Source organism: Tyto alba, unplaced genomic scaffold (assembly GCF_018691265.1).
Source record: "Tyto alba isolate M040663 unplaced genomic scaffold, T.alba_DEE_v4.0 Super-Scaffold_41, whole genome shotgun sequence".
Classification (NCBI taxonomy): Eukaryota; Metazoa; Chordata; class Aves; order Strigiformes; family Tytonidae; genus Tyto; species Tyto alba.
In genome coordinates, this window is record NW_024881317.1 from 21,439,972 (window position 1) to 21,460,950 (window position 20,979).

Consider the following 20,979-nt stretch of genomic DNA (forward strand, 5'->3'; position numbering starts at 1 on the left):
TCCCAACCAAGCCTGTGCTGTGGGCGTGGGTAAAGGCAGTCGTGACTTTCAGCTTAGTTCCCTACAATGTGGTCACAGAGAACTGAAAAATTTCTGAGGAGACCCAGGTCCTGGATGGCTGTCGGTGTCACAGTAGGAATACCAGGCAGTGTGGTGCTGAAGGATGTTTAATCAAAAAGCACTTCAGGTTCATGTTAATATATATATTTTTTAAGCTTAGTTTTTTGACTTTTAAAATGCTTCCCTTTTTGACTCTTCTTGTGATAAGATCAGCCCATCAGTGGTTTTGGACATTAAACTTGAGGTTTGGGGATTTTTAACCAGTCTGGTGGCCTTTGACAGACAAATGACAGCAGAAGACGGGGGCAGAGGATTTCTGCGGCTGTTCCCACCCCTCGGGCTCACCCCGCAGGCAGCACGAGAGGAGGTTAACCCGGAGAAAACCCCGCTCGGGTGAAGACGAGAGGGCAGATCACCGCCTGACTGGGAACCACTCGGATATGCCACTGCCGTAGACCTCGGCAGCTCCCTTCGAGGAGGGATGCAGATCCCATCTGTGCTGGAGGCGGAGGAAAGGGTTGTAAGCATTTTTCCATGGGAAAACAATCCAAACTCTGCCTCCCCTCTATTTCCAGGGTTGCGTTTCTTGTCAAAGCCAGCGTTTTCAGTCCTCTTGCACAACACAGGGTTTTGTTCCATCCACTCCTCCTCCCTGTGCCGGCAGGTCCCAGCAGAAATATGGATTTCTGTGGAAATGACCACTTCACGCAGAGAGCCAAGCCTTGCTGGAAAGTAAAACTCCGTGTCGTTTGGAGAGCGGTTTGAGAAATGGGCGGCTGAGTGCAGGCAGCGGGTTTGCTTTGCCTTGCCTGCAGCATCTCCCCTTTGCCGGAGCACCCCAGGGATGGGGATCACAGCGGGGACACCCTAAACTGAACCAAGCCCACGAATGAAATCCCAAGTGCTGGTTGAGGCTAGAAATGGGATTTAAAGCCGTTGCAGGGAAACCCCAAAGTGGCGATGCCACCCCTCTGCCTGTCTCGTTTGGTTTGCTGGGTTTCTTGGCTGCATTGCACACCGCCTCGCTAATTACGATTACTTTAGTGCTTGTAATTTGCCCAGCGCGTGTTGAGCCCTGGGAGTTTGGAAGCAGCCTGGCTCCGGAGCGTTTCATTTCTCAGTCCTCCTGCTTCCTTGCCACCAGCTTCCTAGGCTCGGGCTTGGTCCCCAGCGGTGCAGCTGCTGCCGCAACTTCAAACGCCCCTGGCCAGAGACCTTCCAGCAGCTAAAGCAAGCCGCAGCTGCCAGCCAAACAGGCAAGAGGGATCCTCCTCTGCTGCGTCTGCATGTCCTGGCCTCCTGGCAGCACCCAGGGGCTGCCTGCTCCCTGCCCTGGCTGGGGTTAGAACTGAAAACAGCAAAAGCATCTGGAAAGGGGGGAAAAAACAAACAAACAAACGTTTAGGCCGTGTTTGAGTGATGATGCTTGAAATATGTATTTTAATAGAAGTTTGGAGCATATATGTTATTATTTTTCCCCCTCCTGAGTGTGCTCCGGATGACCAGACAAGCAGCAGGCCCGGTGACAGTTAATCCGAGGCCAGGCCTGGCTCCTCCACTCTTGACTTCAGGCAAGTCAGGGGGCCGGTGCCTGCAGCCAGAGGGGAAGCCAGCAACTCCCCCCACAACTTTATAAGCTCTGAGGGAAAAAAAAAAAAAAAAAAAAAAAAATTAAAACCCGCAGGCGCTGCCCCGTCTCCGGCTGGTGTTTTAGCAACGGCTGAGGGGACGGTTTCCTGCAGGGCCGGGGGTCAGCTCCCTCCCGCCCTCACGGCGAGGCCTCTCCCTCAGCAGCCGCCCCGTCCCCGCCGGTGGGCGGTCCGGCCGTGACGATCGGTACCGCGGGGCCAATCCGCCCCGGGGGGAGTTCCCCTCCATTCAGGGCTCCTCGCCTGCGCGTTGAGGGGTATGTAACAGCGGCTCCCCCCTCGCCCCTCACGGCGGGCCGGGGGCGGGGGGCGGCCCGGCGCTGCCGGCGGGCTGAGGGAGGGAGCGACGCGCGCGCGCCAACGGCCGCCGGCGGGAAGCGCGCGGCGGGAAGCGCGCGGGGAAGGGAGCGGGGGGGGGGGGGGGGGGGGAGGGAGGGAGTGTGTGTGGGAAGGGGGGGGGGAGGGGGGGGAGTCGGCGCCGGCCCCGCCCCCCGCCCCCATTGGCCGCGGGGCGGCGGGCACGCCCCCCCCTTCCGTGCGTGTGTGTGAGTGTGTGTGTGTGTGTGTGTGTGTGTCCCGTCCGTGTCTCCCCCCCCCCCACGTGTAACCGACCCGCCCCACGTGGGGCGCTGCCATCCCGGAAGTGAAGGGTCGGGGACAAAAGGCAGCGCCGCCCCCGCCGGCGGGGTGGGGGGGGGGGCGGCTTGGGGGGCGTGTAGGGGTGGGGGGGGGGGAGTGTGTGTGTGTGGGGGGGGGGGGGGGGGGGGGCGCGGTAAGCACGTGCGCGCGCGCGCCGGGAAGGAGGGGGGGGGGAGGGGGAGGGACGCGCGCGCGCGCGCGCCGCGGCCGATGTAAACATTCCACAAAAGGGCTCCCCAGAGAAGGGGCGGGGCCTCTCCGGGCGTGGGCGGGGCCAGTTCCCCGCCGCGTGGGCGGGCTCCCCGCCGTGACGGCCGCTCTGCCCGCCCGCCGGTTGGCTGGCGGTTTGGGTTCGCAGCCAATGGGGCAGCGGGGGAGGCGGGACGGGGGCGGGGCGCGCTGCTTATACGGACATTTTTCTTCGGCGGTCGGTCCCCCCTCGCCCCCCCCTCTCCGCTCTTCCCTCCCTTCCTCTCCACATCCCCTTCCTGGGGGCCGCGGCCAATAGGGGAGGGCGAGGTGGGCGGGACCACGGCAGCGACTGGCCGCGGGAGTGACCGGCGTGCGGCGCGCCCAATGGGCGTTCGGGGCTCCCCCCCTGCCCGGGGAGGGGCGGGATTTCCCGGGGAACAGAGAAGCGGGCAGCGCTCCGCCGCGGCGGCCGAGAGACGGTTACTCCATCTTACCCCCCCCTTCCCCCGCCGAGCCCCCCCTCCCCCCGCCCGGGGCCCCGGCGCCGCCCCCGCCCGCCCCCCCCCCCTCCGGGAGGAGGGGCGCGGGGACCCCCCCCCCCCCCCCCTCAAACCTCACCGCGCCGCGGACAGCCCGCCCCCGCCGCCCGCCCGGGAGGAGCCCGCAGCGGCCCCGCCGCCCCCTGACCCTGAGGGAGACCCGGCCGCTGCGAGGGCCCGCTTCGAGGTAAGGGGGGGCTGGGGGGGGGGAGGAGGGGGGGTCTCCAGGCCCGGTGCCGGCCCCCTCCGGCGATCCGTAGGGGGGCGGGGCCTGGCGCCGGTGCCGCGCGCGCTGGCGGGGGGGGCGGGATGAGGAGGAGGAAGAGGAGGAAGGGGGGGGGGGGGCGGAATTCAGTCTCCACGTCGCGGTTCCCCGGGGGGAGCCCCGGCCCCGCGCGGGTGGTCGCGCGTTCTCCCGCCCCGCCCCGCCCCGCCGGGCGCGAAGCGGGAGGTGGGGGGGGTGGTGTGGGGGGGGCGGGGGGGGGGGGGTTTGTCCCGGCCCCGGCATGGCGGGAGCGGCGGGCGGGGCAGGCGCCTCCCTCCGCCCCTCCTCCCGCCCGGTGCCGCTCCCGGGCTGCGGCGGGACCGCCCCCCCTCCCTCCCCTTCCCGCATTGCACGCCCCCGGTACCGGCCGCATTGCGCGCCGGGTCCTCCCCCCCCCTTCCAAAAAAAAAAAAAAAAAAAAAAAAAATATATATAAAAACGAGAACCGGCTGGGGTCCCCCAGCTCCCCTGCCCGCCCCAACTTCCCGGAGAAGTTGCCGTTAAAACCGCTCAATAACCGCCCGGCGGGGGCCCGCTCCGCCGCCGGCTCGTACCCCGGGGCCGGTCCCCGCGCCCCCGCCGAAGCGGCACCCGGGATCGCCGAGAGTTCCCCGGGATCGCCGAGGGTTCCTCCGTCGCTTTTCGGAGAGCCCCTATTGCAGCTTTCTAGCTCGACACCGCAGCGCTCCGTAACGACCTGTTGGAGCGACGTGTAGATATATGGAAACCGGAGAGCTCCTCTTGCACGCATTAATTTTTAAGCGTTTTTAATAGCAATCTGGCATCCTTTTCTTACACGTCCTCCCCGTGCCTTGAACTAGTCAGAGACTTCCACCTGATATTTCTGCTCAGTTTTTTAATTCTTCAGTCTGTTGTACATCCATAGAAGCGACTTCAGGTTTTTTCCAGGGGTTGTGGGAGGCTGGCCACAGAGTTCAGATAGCTTTAAAAATACGAGCGTGCTTGGTGTCTACTTGACTAAATACTGCGTTTTCCCAGCCCAGGTTCAGAATGAGTTTTAATCGTCGTTAGTTGCGCAAATAGCACGTGTAATCAGTGTACTGATGGAAGGGGTACATCCCAGAAGAAATGCATTTCTGTGGACTGCTATAATTGTGAAAAACTGAAAAATAATTTGTTAAAAATAGTGCTGGAACAAGTGGTCAAAGGCATCTTGAGCTGTGCATGGATGTTTAATCTCCTGCACTGTCCAGAGGAATCAAAACCTGTTTCGTGTGCTAAAATGTAGCTTAAGGATGACATAATACCTTATGTTTCTTTTCTAACTTGTTGCTTTTATATTCCTCAGTCCCGCTAAAAGGTGTGGGGTCGGTAAACTAGTGGGAAATGCCCAACTTATTTTGGTACAGTTCTATCTGCACTTCAGTCTTCTGGTCCTAACTTGTAATTAAAAAAAAAATAAAATAAATACAGTTTCAAAGAAGTATACATTGTTCTAAAATACTGTGCTGTTAATACTCTATAATAAAATGGCACCTTATGTTAATACAGTAATTTTACAGCACCTGTAAAATTCCTTCATCACAGAAAAGTGCTTTGGCAGCCTCGTGTCAGCCTGTGCTGGATCTCCAGGAACAGAAACCCACTTTTTAGGGTCTTTTCCTCCCTGTCCTGGTGAAGTTAGCAGTTTTTCCAGGCCAGCACGCTCTTTGCAAAAGGGAGCTGCGCTTTCTTACCCCAAAACATCTCGTCAGCGTCCCTCCCACACACCGCTTCTGGTTAAGATACATGATCTCGGCGGGAATTTGTTTGAAAAGCTTCAACGTGATCGTTCAGCCAGTAAAGCAGCAGTGATTTGCTAAACTTTGGGGAAACTCGGGGTGATGTAGACTGCTTTTGCAAACAGGGTGGGGAAGGGGGCTGCTCGTCCCCCGCTCCTCAGCCCGGATTGCCGGAGGAGCCCTCCGCGCAGGCTCCTGGCACGTGTGGGTCTTGGAGCCGGGAGCATCGCGTTGGAATTGGCAGGCGGATCATTTACATTTCCAGGATTTACGAATCGTTTTCTGTCCAGATTGCTGTTCTAGTCTTCTCCAGCGTTGGAAAGCTTTTATGGCTGTTAAAGCTGGAACAGAAAAGAACAGAAAATCCCGTAATAGCTGTCGTTTTAGCCTGGTAGGCAGGGGGTGCGCTTTTGGGGACGTGCTGCTCTTTTCCAACTCCTGTGGGGTCTTGTCTCTTTTTACGTAAAAATAAAGTATTCTGATAATTCTCTCTGTGCATGGGGAAAGTGTACTTAAGAAAAGGAGCAAATCAATGCTAACCTCTGTTGAGTGTAAAGCTCGGTCGGGGCCGTGTCTCTGCAGTGGGGTTTAACACTCAGGCCGTTTGCCGCTTTGGCAAAGCGCGGATCAGTGCCTTACCAACTTGTTACCCCTCTGGACGGAGATGAGTGGGGTTTATCCGTGTCCCGTCTGCCTCGTGGTGGGTGCTGGCACACAATCCACAGGCTGTCACCGTGTCACCTTGCAGAAAACTCTCCTAACTGCTCCAAAAGCTTTGCGTAATGCTTTTCCGGAACCTTTTCCTTTTGGACGCTTCTCATGTCATTTTGGAATGACGCTGGTCACGGGTGTGCCTCTCTGCACTGCACCCCTTTGTAGCGGGGCCGGGGGTTTATTCCCATGTTCCAGACAAGGGATCCAGGCTGTGTGGCACCATGCAAAAAATATACCAGCGATCGCTGGACAAGCTGGGTCATGTTCTGGAAGTCGTGAGGCTGGGTGAGTGCACAGACAGCGGCGCTGCCGGAACCTGAGCCGGCTGCTTTCTAGCAGGCACCGTGATATACGACATTTAAATCCTACGGAAGGCTTGTCCTGCAGGACACCCACGACAGCTCCGGGCTCGGAGGAGCCCCTCCAGGATCCAGAGCCATAGCTGAGGCTTACACTTGCTGCTCCAGAGTTTTGCGTCCTTTCTCCCTCAAAAGGAAACCTTTTAACACCCCCCCACCCCCCCCCCAACATGTGTTAAACACGTCATCTGCTGCTATGCGGTTTCCCTGCTCTTTTTCAGAAAGGTCCTCACTCTGCGGGGACCAAAATCCTCTCTAGTGGCACTTTCACAAGTTGCTCATGAAGATGGTGTTTAGCCACAAGCGTGTTGTGGTTCCAACAGGTGCCAAGGCAGCAGACCTTCCCGCTTTGCTTTCTTCCTATTCTGTATTTGACTTTTGCTTTTGATTCTGACACCTGTTTAACAGCTGAGCTCTAATGCCGGAAGACCCTGTCTATTTGATTGGAAAACCTGAAATAAAGAATCGGTATTAGTTTCTAGCTACATAGATTTTTGAGATTTTATTTGGTAGAAAGCTGGGCAGCGGAGCTGCCATGGGAGAGGCAGTTTTGCGAGGGAATAGGAGACTACCCAGGCTCTCCCGCCTCTGTTGCTCCCGCAGAGGAGTGCGCAGGCAGGAGGGGAGCCGGGCGGTGAATCCAGCCTTTTCCCCGCTTTGTTCCTTCTCTTTCTGTGTCAGTGCCACTGCTCCTCTTCTCTCCACGGTACCAGAGGGGAAGGATGCGCTCCACTTACGTTTATCGGTCCCACTGGCTTATGAGAGGCAGATGGATGGGGAGATCCTCTGATGAAGTTGGCGGGGTAGAATTGCATAATTCTGGGGGTGTTACCGAGATGCAATGTACCTTTTAAATTTTTTTTTTTTTCTTGCTTCACCAGCCAAGGATCCTGTGTGTGTTTGTGATATGGCTGCCTGATGCGCCCTGCCTGTAGCACTAAGCAAAGCTGGTGAGCTGGGAGGTGGCACAGGTGGGAAGATCAGAAGTGCGTTCCTATGCAGTGACGTTTCCCTGTGAAGGGTAACACTAAAAGCCTCAGAAAAGAAAAAAAAAAAAAATGCAGTTTTCATCCTCCTGTAGGCAGAATGTAGTGTACTCTAACTGAAGGTAAAGGGCAGTTTGGGTAGAATTGTTGCTGGGGAAAGGGGATGCAGTTCTCCATGGGCTGCGTGGAGTAGGACTTGGTCTGTTCAGTTATTGCTAAGCTCTCCTACGTGCCTCAGGTTAATGCTTTTAATGAAGGAAAATACCTGAGGTTTGTGACTTGCTTTTTGCCTCGTGCAGTCCTTGCTGTATTTTGGGGGCTTTTTTTTTTTTTTTTTTCATCCCCAAATTAAGATTACAGGCGATGCAGTTTGAATTGGGGCTTTCTAAATCTTAGAGTCAAAGTCCATAAGGGGATGCCAGGGATGTGTGCTACGTTACTGAGAAGACAACATAAAATAAGCCTAGTACTGTTTGTAATGTCGCCAAAGTGGAGGGTAAATAGCTGATACAAGTCCGTGGCGTTACTGATTGCAATTTTATGTTTATCCTTGAAATACCTTTCCATGTTAGCTGGGCTTTGTCATCAGCAAGGATGCCGAGAGAAATCAGTTGTCACTGAGGGTGGGAGTGGGTGGAACTGCCCCTTTGAGCTAAATCAGTTTAAAATGACATGTGTAGTCTTGGGTTTCATCACAGTCTTTCTTCCTTATAAGCCCTCTGGTGTGCTGTAGGAAAGGTAGGACTTGCTGCACAACAGATCTCTCCACCTTTTGAATGGAGGAGATCTTTGGGAGGTGCCAGGTCAAGATCAGCAGAACCTCAGTGAGGAAATGCATGTCCTTTGGGAGCATTCAGCATCATATTTTCTTCTGCAAGATGCCAACCAGTTTCTGCTTTGGCGCTGGTTTGCTCGCCCCTCGATGCTTTCCCCTCTGTAGAGTTTCGGTGGTGGGGGATGCACAAAGCTAAGGTCACTAGTCTTCATCTAGGTACAGCAGAGTATCAAAATCATCTCTCTGCTAGGATTAAAAAAGCCTGTGAATTAGTAATCTTCATTAAGTGGTGGTCTGCTGTGAGCCACTCTTACACAGAGGATGCAAACCCTAAGTAGGAGTTTAGCAAAGTGTTACTTAATTGACTAATGCTATTGACTTGCTTATAATATTGACTCTCTATATATAGATATTGACTATAAGATGAAATTTTAAAGTCGAAGCAGGTACAGTGCTTGGATAGAAGCAGGGTCCGAGCTCAGTTAGCGAAGGTGAGGGGAATTCAGAGGGAAAAAGAACCTACAGGAGCTTTAATTTTCATGAAACAGAAGCTTTAATGTCGACCATACAGCAAAATAGATTTCTGGACGATTTCTCACTTGGTCTGTGAGAATCAGGAGCTTCAAAACCTGATGTTCATGCTGTTGGTGTGTATGTAGTAACGTATTCTCGGTGCTACCATGATTCCATGGCCTCGCAGGGCTGAGATACTTTGGTGCTTCCACAGGGAAAAGGCTTCTTGGTCAGCCTGAGGTGGCATTTTAGTCTTCATAAGGGCACGTGAGTCTTCCAGCCGTCTTCTATCCTCAAACAGCCTCTCCTTTACAGGTTCCTTAGTCCATCCAAAGCGACAAGTGTGGAGTGTTGCTTTGGGAAGCGACACACAAGGCTGGGACACTTAACAGCCACCACACCACATATACACCATGTATACACATATATACATCTACACACACCCCCCCGCTGTCGCAACGCGTGCTGGAGCCATTTCACTTCTTTATAGCACATCACATGTGAGGGGTGGGTTTTTCTTTTTTGGGGAATGTTCCTGCTTTGTGAATATTGTGCGTATGTGTCTGCAAACCAGCAGCTCTTGGTTGCTTCTGTAGGGCTGGAAAGCTGTTGCACCATCGAAAGGGTAAGGGGCGAACCAGCCTGAGAGACCAAAAGAAGGTGGAAGGGCTGGCTGGGGTACCAGTGCTTAGAGCAGAAGGGTATCCAAGTTGGTGAGTGGGTTATAAATAGATGCCACCAAAGCTTTGCCCAGACTTTACTCATGCAGTCAGCCATTGTCATGCAAAATCCTGGCTACCTCTGCTTGTGGGATGATGGTGCGTGGCCAGATTTGCTGGCGTTGCTCAGTTTAGTCCCAGCCCTATTAGCATAAAACTGTACGTTTTTACACAGCTAAATGGGGGCTGTGCTTGAGGGGAGTCTCTCCAAGTTAACCTGCGTAGCTCTTTATTTGTCAGCAGAGACCTGCTGAATGAAAAGACAACCAGTGCAGGCACCATTAGCAAAATGAGCTCCTGGAGTGTGCTCCTCTGCTTTCTGAGCGTATGCTGGAGGTCAGACCTACTTTAGGATTTGTAACTGGTAAATAAGATCCAGTTATCAAGCTTTCTCCTTTACTTGGGGTGGGGAGTCCTCCTCTGCCTCTGCCAGCTGTCTTCTACCTGCCGGGTGCTTTGGGGACCTGCTAAGGGACTGTTCTGAGAGGTTAAACTTGAAGAGCAACTTGAAAAAGAAATGAAGTAATCTCCCTTCTTGTTCTACCCCCTCCAAGTGAAAGGAGGGACTAGTAGAGAGGGACACGGAGGGGAAACCACTTTGTTACACAAGGCCTGTGTTTTCAAGCCCACCTTGGTCTATTCTGAACCACTGTCCTGCCGGCTCCCGTTCACGTATTTGATGTGCACCGAGATATTGGTGAATGATCTCCGGGTTATTTGGTTAATGATGGATTTAGACTGTGAAGAGCTGTCCTGATATGGTAGATAAGAATTGGCTTGGTTGGCTGCTGTACCGTTATTCGGGGGGAACTTCATTCCCTCTTGTTTATCCATGTGTCCACGTTAGCAATGAATGTGTTTAACTGCACTGGAACCGAAAAAGACTTGCTTTGGAGACGTCCTGATGAATGAGAGGCCGAAGAGGGTGGATTTCACTCTGTTCTCTGTCCATCAAACACCTCAATAGGCTGCATATGCTTTTGAGCACTCGGTGGTTTGATGAACAGCGGATAACATCTCAAGGATGGCAAACACTATTGATGCGCAGTGGAATTTGCTTGCAGAAAAGAGCAGGTGAGTAGTTCACTCAGAGCAAAGAATTCGTGGCACTTTTAGGAGCGGGACAGTGGCAAAACGACCTGTCAGATTTGAAGTGAAATGAAGTTGCATAAAGCCAACTGAGAGTGTGGGGCAGGAACGTGCCTGCCTGTTGCAGAAGCAAAAAAGTACTGGCGGGTAAGCGGGAGAGCTGCTGCGGGGCGGTCGCCGGCGTCCCTGGCAGGCAGGAGGATGCCAGCCGCCGTGCCTGCCCCGCCGTGCGCGCCTCGGCTCGCGCCGCCGAGCGGGGCCCTGATGCCGGGAGGGTCGTGGCTGCGTGGCAGACGGTATCCAAAACACGCCTGGTAGCGGGTCTGTGGGTTTCGCTGAGGTTGCACGTGTCTTAGGCGTGTTAGAGAATGCTTCATTTTGGGGCTTTGTAAGTGATTTTCAAAATCTGACTAGTCTTCCTCCCCGCTTTCGCGTTTTGAAAGCATCTTTCACAGCTGGCTGTCGTCCTGGCTGGACTCTCCAGGAGGCTTTTTCTGCTTTCAGTGTAGGCAACTTTGTCCAGGCTGTGTGCAGATAACGCGCTCTCTGTCTCTCTGTTGTGTTCAAACGCTGCGTTCAGTGAGCTCGGGGTCTGCGTGTGCTTAAGATGCCCATGCTAGCAACGTCCTTTAAGTGAGATTGAAGAAATCATTAACTTTTACTCAGGGTATTTTATTTCCAACAATATGGCTGTATTTTTCTGTGATAAAACACGACTGCGTGTTTCATGCAGAAAGCTGAATCTTAATTCCACTTCCCTATCTCGAGATACCAGTAACCTAAATGAATAGGTGGAAACTTGCCCTACCTGCTCTTGGTGAACTTGGCGTCCGCGGCGCTGGCAGGGGCCGATGAATCAATCGGGTTTGTTAATTGGTCTGTTTTTAACAGGTTTTGTAGCGCTTCCCGAGCATGAGTTCAGAATGAAGCGGCGATTGGATGAGCAGGAGTCACCCGTGTACGCGTCGCAGCAGAGACGTATCACCAGCAGCACCGAAGCTTTTCAACACCAGCACCGCGTGCTTGCCCCGGCGCCTCCGGTGTATGAGGCGGTTTCGGAGACCATGCAGTCTGCCACGGGGATTCAGTACTCGGTAACTCCCAGCTACCAGGTGCGTGCGCTCGCCCCTTTGCCGCCTCTCAACCAGCCCCCGCCGCGTCATTTCACGCTACCCTTCTGCGTTTGAGACAAGGTTTCTTCCAGTAACCAGGGCTTCCTAAAGAAAAACCAAGACTGGACGATGCGCTTATCGCACCTCTCGTTCTAAGCGCTCGCTTTAAGACTGCCGGCTTCATTCATGTTCAGAACCACCTGAACAAACGTGGTGTGGCTTGGCTGGTTTTTTGAACACAATTCTTATAATGATTCTCTGAGATTGTGGTCTCTGAATCCTAGAGGCAAGCGTGTGCAGGGCTTTTTCTCCATTTTTCTTCACTGGGAGAAGGTTTCTTCTTGCGGTTGCTCTGCCACAGGTGTATGATATCTTGGGTGAGCCTAAGCTTAACAGACTGGCTGGGAACAGCATTTAGATTGGAGACTTCCAGGAAAATTGAAACGCTTCAGAAGGCGTTACCCCAGGGTCATTAGGTGGCACTCTTCCCTCCCTTGCCTCCTTTGCAAGGAGCTGTTAGCTAGGGAGAGGAAAAAACCAAAAAAATGTATTTTTAAGCGTGCACTGGAGATACTTCCCAGTAAAAGACCAGGGAAAGGCTGTTCCTGTGTTACTTGTTTCTGGCATGTTGCATCTTCCACGGCTGTGTTGCTGGTGAGCTGTCCTCCCTGTTTAGTGCCTAATTTTACACACAGCTTCTCCCTTACTTCTGCAGAAGGGATGTTCATGCTGATAGTAGCAGCCGCAGAGCTGAAGAGCCTGCAGGCAGACACTTGCAGGGACTGGAAGAGGCTGTGTTTATGCTGGCAGTCCTTCCTAAAAAGAACTTGGATGGACCAGCAAGCAAATTGTTTCTTGTTCATGAGAAGGATTAAAAAAAGTATTTCCCATCTAAAAGAGACTTCAATGGAAAACTAAGTTTGTGTAAAACGAAAAGTAATTTACTTTTTGAACGTTTTTTTTTAAAGGCTCTTTTAATGGATTTTCCAAATTGAAACTTTTCTGGTTTTATGTATGAAGGATACCCGAAAAGTGCGTTCTGTTCCTCACCCTGTTTTTCTAGGGGAGATACCAACTTGAGTTTCCCCCTTAGTCTGCTGGTGCCAGAGAGCCACAATTTGACTTCCTGTACTCAAACTGAATGTCAGAAGTGTAGAAGCTCCTAAAGATTCATTCATTCAGATTATTTCTTGTGACATGTAAGTGTCGTAGGGAAAAGAGAGAACCTTGGCTCTGTCAGACTAAAAATCCCATTTTATGCCCCTTTTGCAGGTCTTTATGTTGGTGTTAGTGACCAGACAGCCAGCGGGCCTGCAGGCTGGAGAGACCCTGTGTTTGTAACGTGTTTGCAGAGAGGGCTCTGCTGTATTTGGAGTACAGGATGAGAGTTGTCTTGTTTTGATTTTTAGGTCTCCCCGGGTCATTGTTGAAGAAAACGAAAGAGATGTTTTGAGTAAGGTTGTTAGCAGCCACGGTTATAGGGCAAACGGACTCCGTTCCGCTGCTTTGAAACTTTACTGCCGTACCCGGGTCCAGGAAGACTGCCGGTGCTCTCTGCCGGACCTGACGTCCTCTTTGCCTTGCCAGGTGTCGGCCGTGCCGCAGAGCTCGGGCAGCCACGGGCCAGCCATCGCAGCCGTCCACAGCGGCCACCACCACCCCGCGCCGGTGCAGCCCCACGGGAGCCAGGTGGTGCAGAGCCACACTCACCCCACGCCGCCAGCCGTGCCCGTGCAGGGGCAGCAGCAGTTCCAGAGGCTCAAGGTAACGCTGAGCATCCCTGCCGTAAGTCATCCAGCCTCTGCCTGAACCCCCGGGCAGCCGGGGGCCGCCTTCCGTTCGGTGTGTCCCTGCTGAGCCAGCTGGTGACCTCCTAAAAGCTTTCTTGAGAAGGCTCGGATGCTCCTCCTGTCGGGAAGACGGTTGAATGCAGAAAGGGACTCCCCTTGCCGCTGAAACCCTGTCGTTTCAAATACCGGAATAAAAAATGGACTTGCTAGGAAAAGGTCGGGGGCGGGAAGGAAAAGGAAGAAGGTATTGCTCAGAGTATTCGTATGAATGGGTTAAATTACCAAAACATTTGGTGTTTTTCTGAACACATGGCATATGTGGGTGGTTGTGTGGGAGTAATTTGGGAGTAGGGAAAGCTCTATTCTTGGATTATGTGCTGTAAAATCCTTAAAAAAAGAGAAAACTCTACCAAAAATAACCCCTTTAAGTAGCTACATTTGGTTCAGCTCTAGTGAGAAGGGACATATATATGAATTGATGCCTATTTTTTTAGTCTCTTCCAAATACGGCTCAAGTCTCTTCCAGTTTTGTTGGAACCCACTGCCTTGTTGGGTGAGAGGCCTTTCCCCTTTGCTGAATGTAGGACACTTCATTTCTAGAGACCTCTGAAAATGATTTCAAAACGCGCAGTTCTTTCTCCCAGTGAAACTGATGGCACATCCTCTGCTGATGCAAGGTTGGGGCTATACACGATAGTCTTTCTTCCTTTGTTGTCATTTAATTTCAGACGAAAGAGGTCCTGTGTGTAGCTCTAGTAGCTGATGGGCTTGTGGCCTGCCTGTCGGAGGCAATAGAGACCCAGAGCTCTTGCTTTAGGCTGTGGCTGTTCTTTCAGTACCTCTGAAATTGGGTGTTGGTACACCAACAGTTCATAAACTTCTTGCTGTTTGAGGTGTAAAACAATTTACCGCCCACAGTTGCCATTTTTGAAATCCTTACATGTCGAACTGAAATGTCTGGCTTTTTGAAAAAAGTGCAAGCGTGTACCTGGCAGACATCTACTACACTGAATATGTCATTTCCACTTTCTGCTTATTCTTAGGCTTTCATAATAATTTCCACATATGAATGCAGGAAAAATACTCAAGTCTAGTTCTGTTTATCCTAGCAGTCACTTCAGTGATGGTAAATTTGGAGTATGTTTTTTTTTCTCTGAGTAATTCTGCTGATCTGTGTTGCCTTTTTTTTTTTTTTTTTTGTTTTGTTTCTTTTTTGGTACAGTTTTATCTTGTGAGCCAGGAGTGGAGAGTGAGTATCTCTTATTCAAATGGTGCTGGTAGTACATTAACTGGGCTCATGATCTTTTGCTCTTTAATTTCTTGCCCAGGCTCAGGGCTAACAGCTGTGTTTTCAAATAATGCATGTTTTGCAGAACAATGGAGGTGAAATAAAATCTCCTCTGCTAAAATAACCTGTCTGTTTTGTCTCCAGGTGGAGGATGCTCTGTCTTACCTTGACCAGGTGAAGCTGCAGTTTGGTAGCCAGCCACAGGTCTACAATGACTTCTTGGACATTATGAAGGAATTTAAATCTCAAAGGTAACTAGCTGCATTTTGCTTCTTCCTTCCGGGTTAGAAAGAGCGTATGCAGCCGTGGGAGCACAGAGCAGGAGCTAAATTCTGTCCTTCCATGTGCAGCGTACCACCCCTCTAGCAGTAGTGTAAAAGCAGTTGTGTTCTTTCCTTTCTGAAAATTAAATGCATCCCTTCATTCCTACTAAATCTCTGCTTAGAGTGGGAGTTCACAAGTTCAGCCTTGATAGCTGATTCATCTGGCTGTCTGGTTGTCTGCCCATTAATAATGGTCAGACCTGGGACTGGATCTCATAGATATAAAATTCTGTCTGGGCTAATAATACAATTTTAATGTTGATCTTCTGTTCAGTAATGCATTTATAGGAATCCGTTTTGCTTCGTTGCATATGATAGAGATGATAAGGTAAAAATTCTAATGGGAAATTCTTCTGTGGAGGACTTGGTGTACCACTGAAAAGGTCTTAGAGGATCGTGACATTTTGATCTTACTCCTTCTTCAGTATTGACACTCCAGGAGTGATCAGCCGCGTATCGCAGCTCTTCAAGGGCCACCCAGACTTGATCATGGGTTTCAACACCTTCTTGCCGCCTGGTTACAAGATCGAGGTGCAGACGAATGATATGGTGAACGTGACGACACCGGGGCAGGTTCACCAGATCCCCACTCACGGCCTGCAGCCCCAGCCGCAGCCCCAGCCGCAGCATCAGTCGCAGCCGTCAGCGCAATCAACCCCAACACCAGCACAGCCGGCGCCGCAGCCACCACCTGCCAAAATCAGTAAGGTGAGAGACTTTGAAGGACACACGCTGGTAACACAGGGGTCCTGCTGCCCCCAGCTGAAACTGGTACGGAGCTACAGAGCGGAAAAGGAGCTTCCACGCTGCTTTTTCGTAGTATTTGTGAGCCTGTGTGTGGTGTGCTTCTGCTGCTGGATTCGTTTCTCCTTTTCAGACTTCAAGATGCATTCTAGTTGATTTGACACTAGTTCAGATAAGCCCACCGTAAGGGTTTGGAAAAGCCTTGTTGCTTTCAGTGGGGAACTGAAAGATGCTCCGAGCATCTGGTGAAATGTACACGTGTTATTCAGGGGAGCGATCCAGCAGCCCCAGGAAAAAGCTCCCTGAAATTCTTTTGACTTTGCAAGAAGGGCTGCCTACTTAAAGCACTGGGCACGTATTGAACTGCCTGCTTTTGTGTATATTGTCTCAGAGTTACTGAAGTCCCAAGAAATTCCCCATAAACCAGAGGCAGAGATAAAGGTGTTGCTATTGGTGAGAAAGTGTGTGTGTGTGTGTGTGTGTGTGTGGTTTCAAATGCTTGGGGCAATTAAGCCTTTAGAAGAGCTTGATTAGTTATTTGGTAGATTCTGCGTTGCTTGAAGTCATTTCAGATTGGACATTTTTTGTAAAGGAGTCTAATTCAGCCATTAGCTGGATGAGTGCAGGAGTTACTGGCAAAATCTAAAGTGCAGGAGTTCAGGCAAGATGACCACAATGTTGCCTTTAGGTATGTGTGCCTGAAACTGAGACCTTTCAATAACAAAGGGAATTTGACTCTGTTTTAGATGTCATCCAGATGCTACTGTCCAACGGATGTATTTTATGTGATTGGAAACAGAATAGGATAATAGGCATTCAAGGAGCTTACTCTAGACAAAAATATCATGTATTTTAGCCTCAAAATGTGGAAAGATTTGAGAGCCTTAGGGAGGGAAAGAATCCCCAAAGTTTCAAGGGTTAATCTCTAAACTGTACAGTTAGCCAACAATTGGCTGGAAAAGGAAACAAACAAACAAAAAAGGAATATGCAGTTAGAAAGCAGCAGGATTTAAAATGTGGCAATTAGATGATCTCTAGACAAACATTGGTGGGACTTGCAATCTCCTGTTCGGAAATGGCAAACAAAAACGTGCAAAAAGATTTGCAAAGCTGAAAACTGCAAAGCTAAGGCATTCCAGAATTAACTTACCTGCACCAGATTCCAAGGCTTTTTTCCAAAGAAGTAGTAGACGCTCTCAGTAAATAAGTCTCTTTCTCATCACCGTGGACTAAGTGGTTTTCTCCCCATCGACCTGCAAAAAGTTGAACTGGTTTTGCTGAAACTTTAAAATGAACCTGAAGGACATGGTAGATATTGAGCTGAGCTTGCTTTACCAGACAGGTGAAATTGTAGGTAAGGAAGGCAGGACTGTGTAGTAGGATACTCCTTGCCATCCTAAGGCAGTTATCTGCACTGTCAGTCGTCAAAACTCTGTGTAATACAAGTTTTGAAGTTTGGAAGGTGAGAAGAATGAGTACTTCTATTTTCATTTAAAATTGCCACCTCTAAACTGCTGTGAAATTTTCCCGTGGATGTTAGGTGTCTATTCAAAATAATTACTGGGAGGGCCTTATCTGCCTGCTCTTCGTCTCAATATTGAAAGAAATTCCAGTTTTCCCTTGCTGTTGTCTTTATGCGTCCCTGAATTCTTCACTGGGGGCAAAATAACTTGCAGTTTTGGAGCAAGCCATGCCTATGCATTTTGGCTCTGTTCAGTTTTTGAGATAGTATGTGTCTCTAGTCAGATTTCAGTCAAAAGCAATTAGCAAGGAAAATCAACTGTTAATAAACAACAGTTTGAATGGTCCGGGTGTTTTGTCTTCCTGATGAAGTGTAGTCTCTACTGGCCCACTAAATATTTATCTGTTTTTTCGCTTTGGATAATGGTTTTCTTCTGCTTAGTCTACCTGTATTTGTGCTTCTGTTAATCATTAAAACCCAACTGACTATGAAATAGTACTTCTTAATTTTGACTGTTAACAGCCGTTTCTGCTTAGACAGCCACTAGATGTTGTTCAGTGTATGAAAGGCACTGTCAAAATTCTTTAGACCTGCAAAGGCAATAATTGTTTAGTAGCTGTTTTTTAAACAGCTTTTTTAAAGGTCTTTTTAAGACCTTTCTTTTAAGGAAATGCAGCAAAAGTCATCCAGGGCCAGTATGGGAAGAGGTGGTTTGACTGGATGTGGTAGCAGGAGATTCTGTCCGCGTAATGTACTCCAGTTCAGAGGTATCTCTGTTGAATCCATATGGTTCCACCGTTGGCATCTGATACAGTTATATGATGGGTTGTTTCCTCTGGATATGGTCTGTAAGTGGAATAAACCTGCCTTTATTCCAAACATAAAGGAATCTGCTAGTTTCTAACACGGCTTCTTTTCTTCTTAGCCATCACAGTTGCAGGCACATACTCCCGCCAGCCAGCAAACTCCCCCGATTCCACCATACGCATCACCGCGCTCCCCACCAGTCCAACCTCATACGCCTGTGACAATCTCCCTGGGAACCACACCATCCCTGCAGAACAATCAGCCTGTGGAGTTTAATCATGCCATCAACTATGTCAACAAGATCAAGAATCGGTTCCAGGGACAACCAGACATCTACAAAGCCTTCCTGGAGATCCTCCATACGTATCAGGTGAGCGTTAACAATGCAGGTTGGAGTATACGTATGGTTATTTCTCTCTCTGCTGTGGGGAGCTAACTGTGTCTGCCCAGGACTTGTGTTTGGGTTTTCTGCTGGATTAGCAGAATTCTTGCAAATTAGAAGATTATGTAGTAGCGTTGAAGTAATAAATTTCCGTCTACCATCTTTGTTTGCAAATGTCTGAAGTGCCTTTTTAACAGTGGTATTTGGCATTTTTTCATAAGCGTGGGGCAGGAGGAGACAACATGGCCGTAGTACTGTGTTAAAAGTAAAGAAACCACTTCCTTCATCAATGTCCTACTAATCCAGGGCCAGTTGAGCATTTAGTATGTTTTTAGTTTATGTAAGTATACGTATTTAGTACATACAAGAATCTTTCAATAAGGTGCCGAGACCTTTGCTGTTTCATTCTTGATATCACTGAGGGTTTTGGTTTTTTTTTTCTTTGTCACTTAAATAGCTTGCGTGTCCTTTCTTCTGACCCTTCTCTTTCCTGTGACAGAAAGAGCAGCGTAACGCCAAGGAGGCGGGAGGTAACTACACGCCGGCTTTGACGGAGCAGGAGGTGTACGCGCAGGTGGCTCGCCTCTTCAAGAACCAGGAGGATCTGCTCTCGGAGTTTGGGCAGTTCCTGCCTGATGCCAACAGCTCTGTGGTGAGTCGTCTTGGAGGTGGACTGGAACTGAAATACCTAGTGGAAAACTGTTCTGTATGTAGCCAGAATTCAGAAAAAAGTGCTTTTGCTGTTTGTTTCTTGGGTGGTTTTTTTTTTTTTTTTGGAGTGATCTTTTACTGAATGGGGGAATGGGGTCAGGGTGATAGACTGTTTTCTGGCCATAACTTGTCATTTATATAGAATGCCTTTGCCTAAAAGGGTTGTTCTAAGACTGCGATAACTACAGGAAAATACATTGGGCATCTAGAGCTAGGAGGAGCAGGCATATTTTTTTGCCTGGATGTGTGGAACTCGGCTCTAATGGTCTTACGGGTTTGTCTCTAAATAAGCTGTTAAGTAAGACAACTGCAGAGAAAGTGGAATCGGTAAGAAATGATCACGGTGGCACGGTGAAGAAGCCACAGCTCAACAACAAACAGCAAAGACCCAACCAGAATGGCTGTCAGATCCGACGGCACTCGGGAACTGGAGCAACCCCTCCGGTGAAGGTAAGAGAGCCAGCCCTGTGTTTCCCAGGAGGCTGTGGCAGAGCAGGATCCGTTTTTTGCAGCACAGGTTGCAGCTTGAGAGCTCAGAAACTAATGCTTGCCTTTAAAGGAAGCTTTTTTGAGTCCTTGTTTCTGAGCTTCGTCTCTGATTTTTCACAAACTGGTGGTGTTATCTGTACCTGAGGGCCGTGATAGTCACTTTACTGTCTTGGGAAGAAGAGGGCTTTCCCCACTTTATTAGGATGCTGCAGAATGCGTGGGGGTAGTTTTATTGGTCAATAAAGCAGTGTGTGGTGATGAGGAGGAGATAGGGGGTGTGGAGGCAAAAGTCTCAGTAAAGCAGCAAAATATATTTGTCTGAAATTTGTAGTGATGTTTCTAAGGCACGTGGGAAGATAAGCTGAGAGAAGGATAAAGGTGTGCCTGAAAGCTTCGTTGTAGTAGAGCTTGGAGCCAGATGCGTTGGAATCCACGTTTGCTACCTCTTTCCTATGACAAACCTTATAATACAATGATGAATGATTATTCTCTTAGCAGAGTTTGCCCTTTTCAAATGACGCATGTTTTGAGAGAGCAAGGCTTCTTAGTGTAGTAAAAATTGTCCTGTGGCCAGGTGGCTTAGTGTTTGTGCATTAAGGATAAGTTTGCCTGCTTTATTTGAAGGTGGTGTATCTTGCTTTGTGATGAAAAGCATTAGCAGAAATAATTGTAATCATTCAGTGATTTACTTCCTCCTCTGCCCTTTCTTCTCCTCTTCAAATAAAGGGCAGCAAAATAAAACGTGTTTTGGAGGCAGCTTTTGGCCTTTCTGAGGATGTAGAGTGCAGTGCTGGTATGGGGAAAATAAAGGATCTTGCAGTGGAAAGCCAAAGAGAAAGAAATATGATTATTTTAAGCAGGTGTAGGACTTAAAGAACTGGGTGAGCGATAGGAATAAAAAAAAAAAATTGTTTTGGTAATTTTGCAAACTAGTTAGAAAAATGAGATACACTGTAGTGTGACTGTTTCAATCAACAAGTTACAGAAAAGGATGCAACAATGTATTAAAAATATTTGGAGTTCTATGCTACTGATTAACCTTTAATAGATTAACTTGTGACACACACTTCTGTGCAAGTGTCCTTCCAAAAAAGCCACCTTTCTTTTATTTGAAAGCAAATGGTGGGGTCAGGAAGCTGAAGCCGTTGTGTGATAGATAATCAAAATATGGCAACTTGCTCTACTGAACAGCCCTTTTTTTACTTGCCTTTCTTTTTTTTTTGTTAACAGAAGAAACCAAAGCTGCTTGGTTTAAAAGACCAGTCTTTGGCAGAAGCCAGCAAACATGGTGTGGGGACAGAATCTCTCTTCTTTGAGAAGGTGAGAAGCGAGATTCAGAGAAAGTCATCTCATGTCATTGATTTGTGCTCTTGGCGTGTGTACATCCGCATTTATATCACAGTGAAGTATGTGAGATATATATATATTTACACACAACACCCTGATAACATTTGTTAGCTTGACCTCAGATGTATCGTGCGACCTCTAAGTCAGATCCATTGAATATTTAAAAATCTTTCTTACGTGGATATTTGTCTTTTCCCCAGAAGTCATGCTCCAGCTTTTCACCCGCTGCTGATGCAGTTTATTGGCAGGAATGGGAATTTTTTCCTGTAACGCAATTTTTTTT

General features: G+C 49.6%; 1 protein-coding gene across 2 annotated transcripts in view; it reads left to right on the plus strand.

Moving 5' to 3' along the window:
* Positions 1-1,930: 1,930 nt before the first annotated feature.
* SIN3A (SIN3 transcription regulator family member A) overlaps positions 1,931-20,979 on the plus strand; it is a 37,308-nt gene continuing 18,259 nt past the window's right edge. Inside the window, exons 1-9 of one of the 2 annotated variants that reach the window (XM_032990430.2) lie at positions 1,931-1,966; positions 11,133-11,353; positions 12,941-13,117; positions 14,576-14,682; positions 15,180-15,462; positions 17,886-18,137; positions 18,649-18,801; positions 19,152-19,310; positions 20,580-20,669. In XM_032990430.2, coding sequence (XP_032846321.1) covers positions 11,165-11,353; positions 12,941-13,117; positions 14,576-14,682; positions 15,180-15,462; positions 17,886-18,137; positions 18,649-18,801; positions 19,152-19,310; positions 20,580-20,669 — 1,410 coding nt within the window. In that variant the 5' untranslated portion in view covers positions 1,931-1,966; positions 11,133-11,164. Of the gene's footprint in view, positions 1,967-3,139; positions 3,267-11,132; positions 11,354-12,940; positions 13,118-14,575; positions 14,683-15,179; positions 15,463-17,885; positions 18,138-18,648; positions 18,802-19,151; positions 19,311-20,579; positions 20,670-20,979 lie in introns of those variants that run through there. The other variant, XM_032990428.2, reaches the window with a different exon arrangement.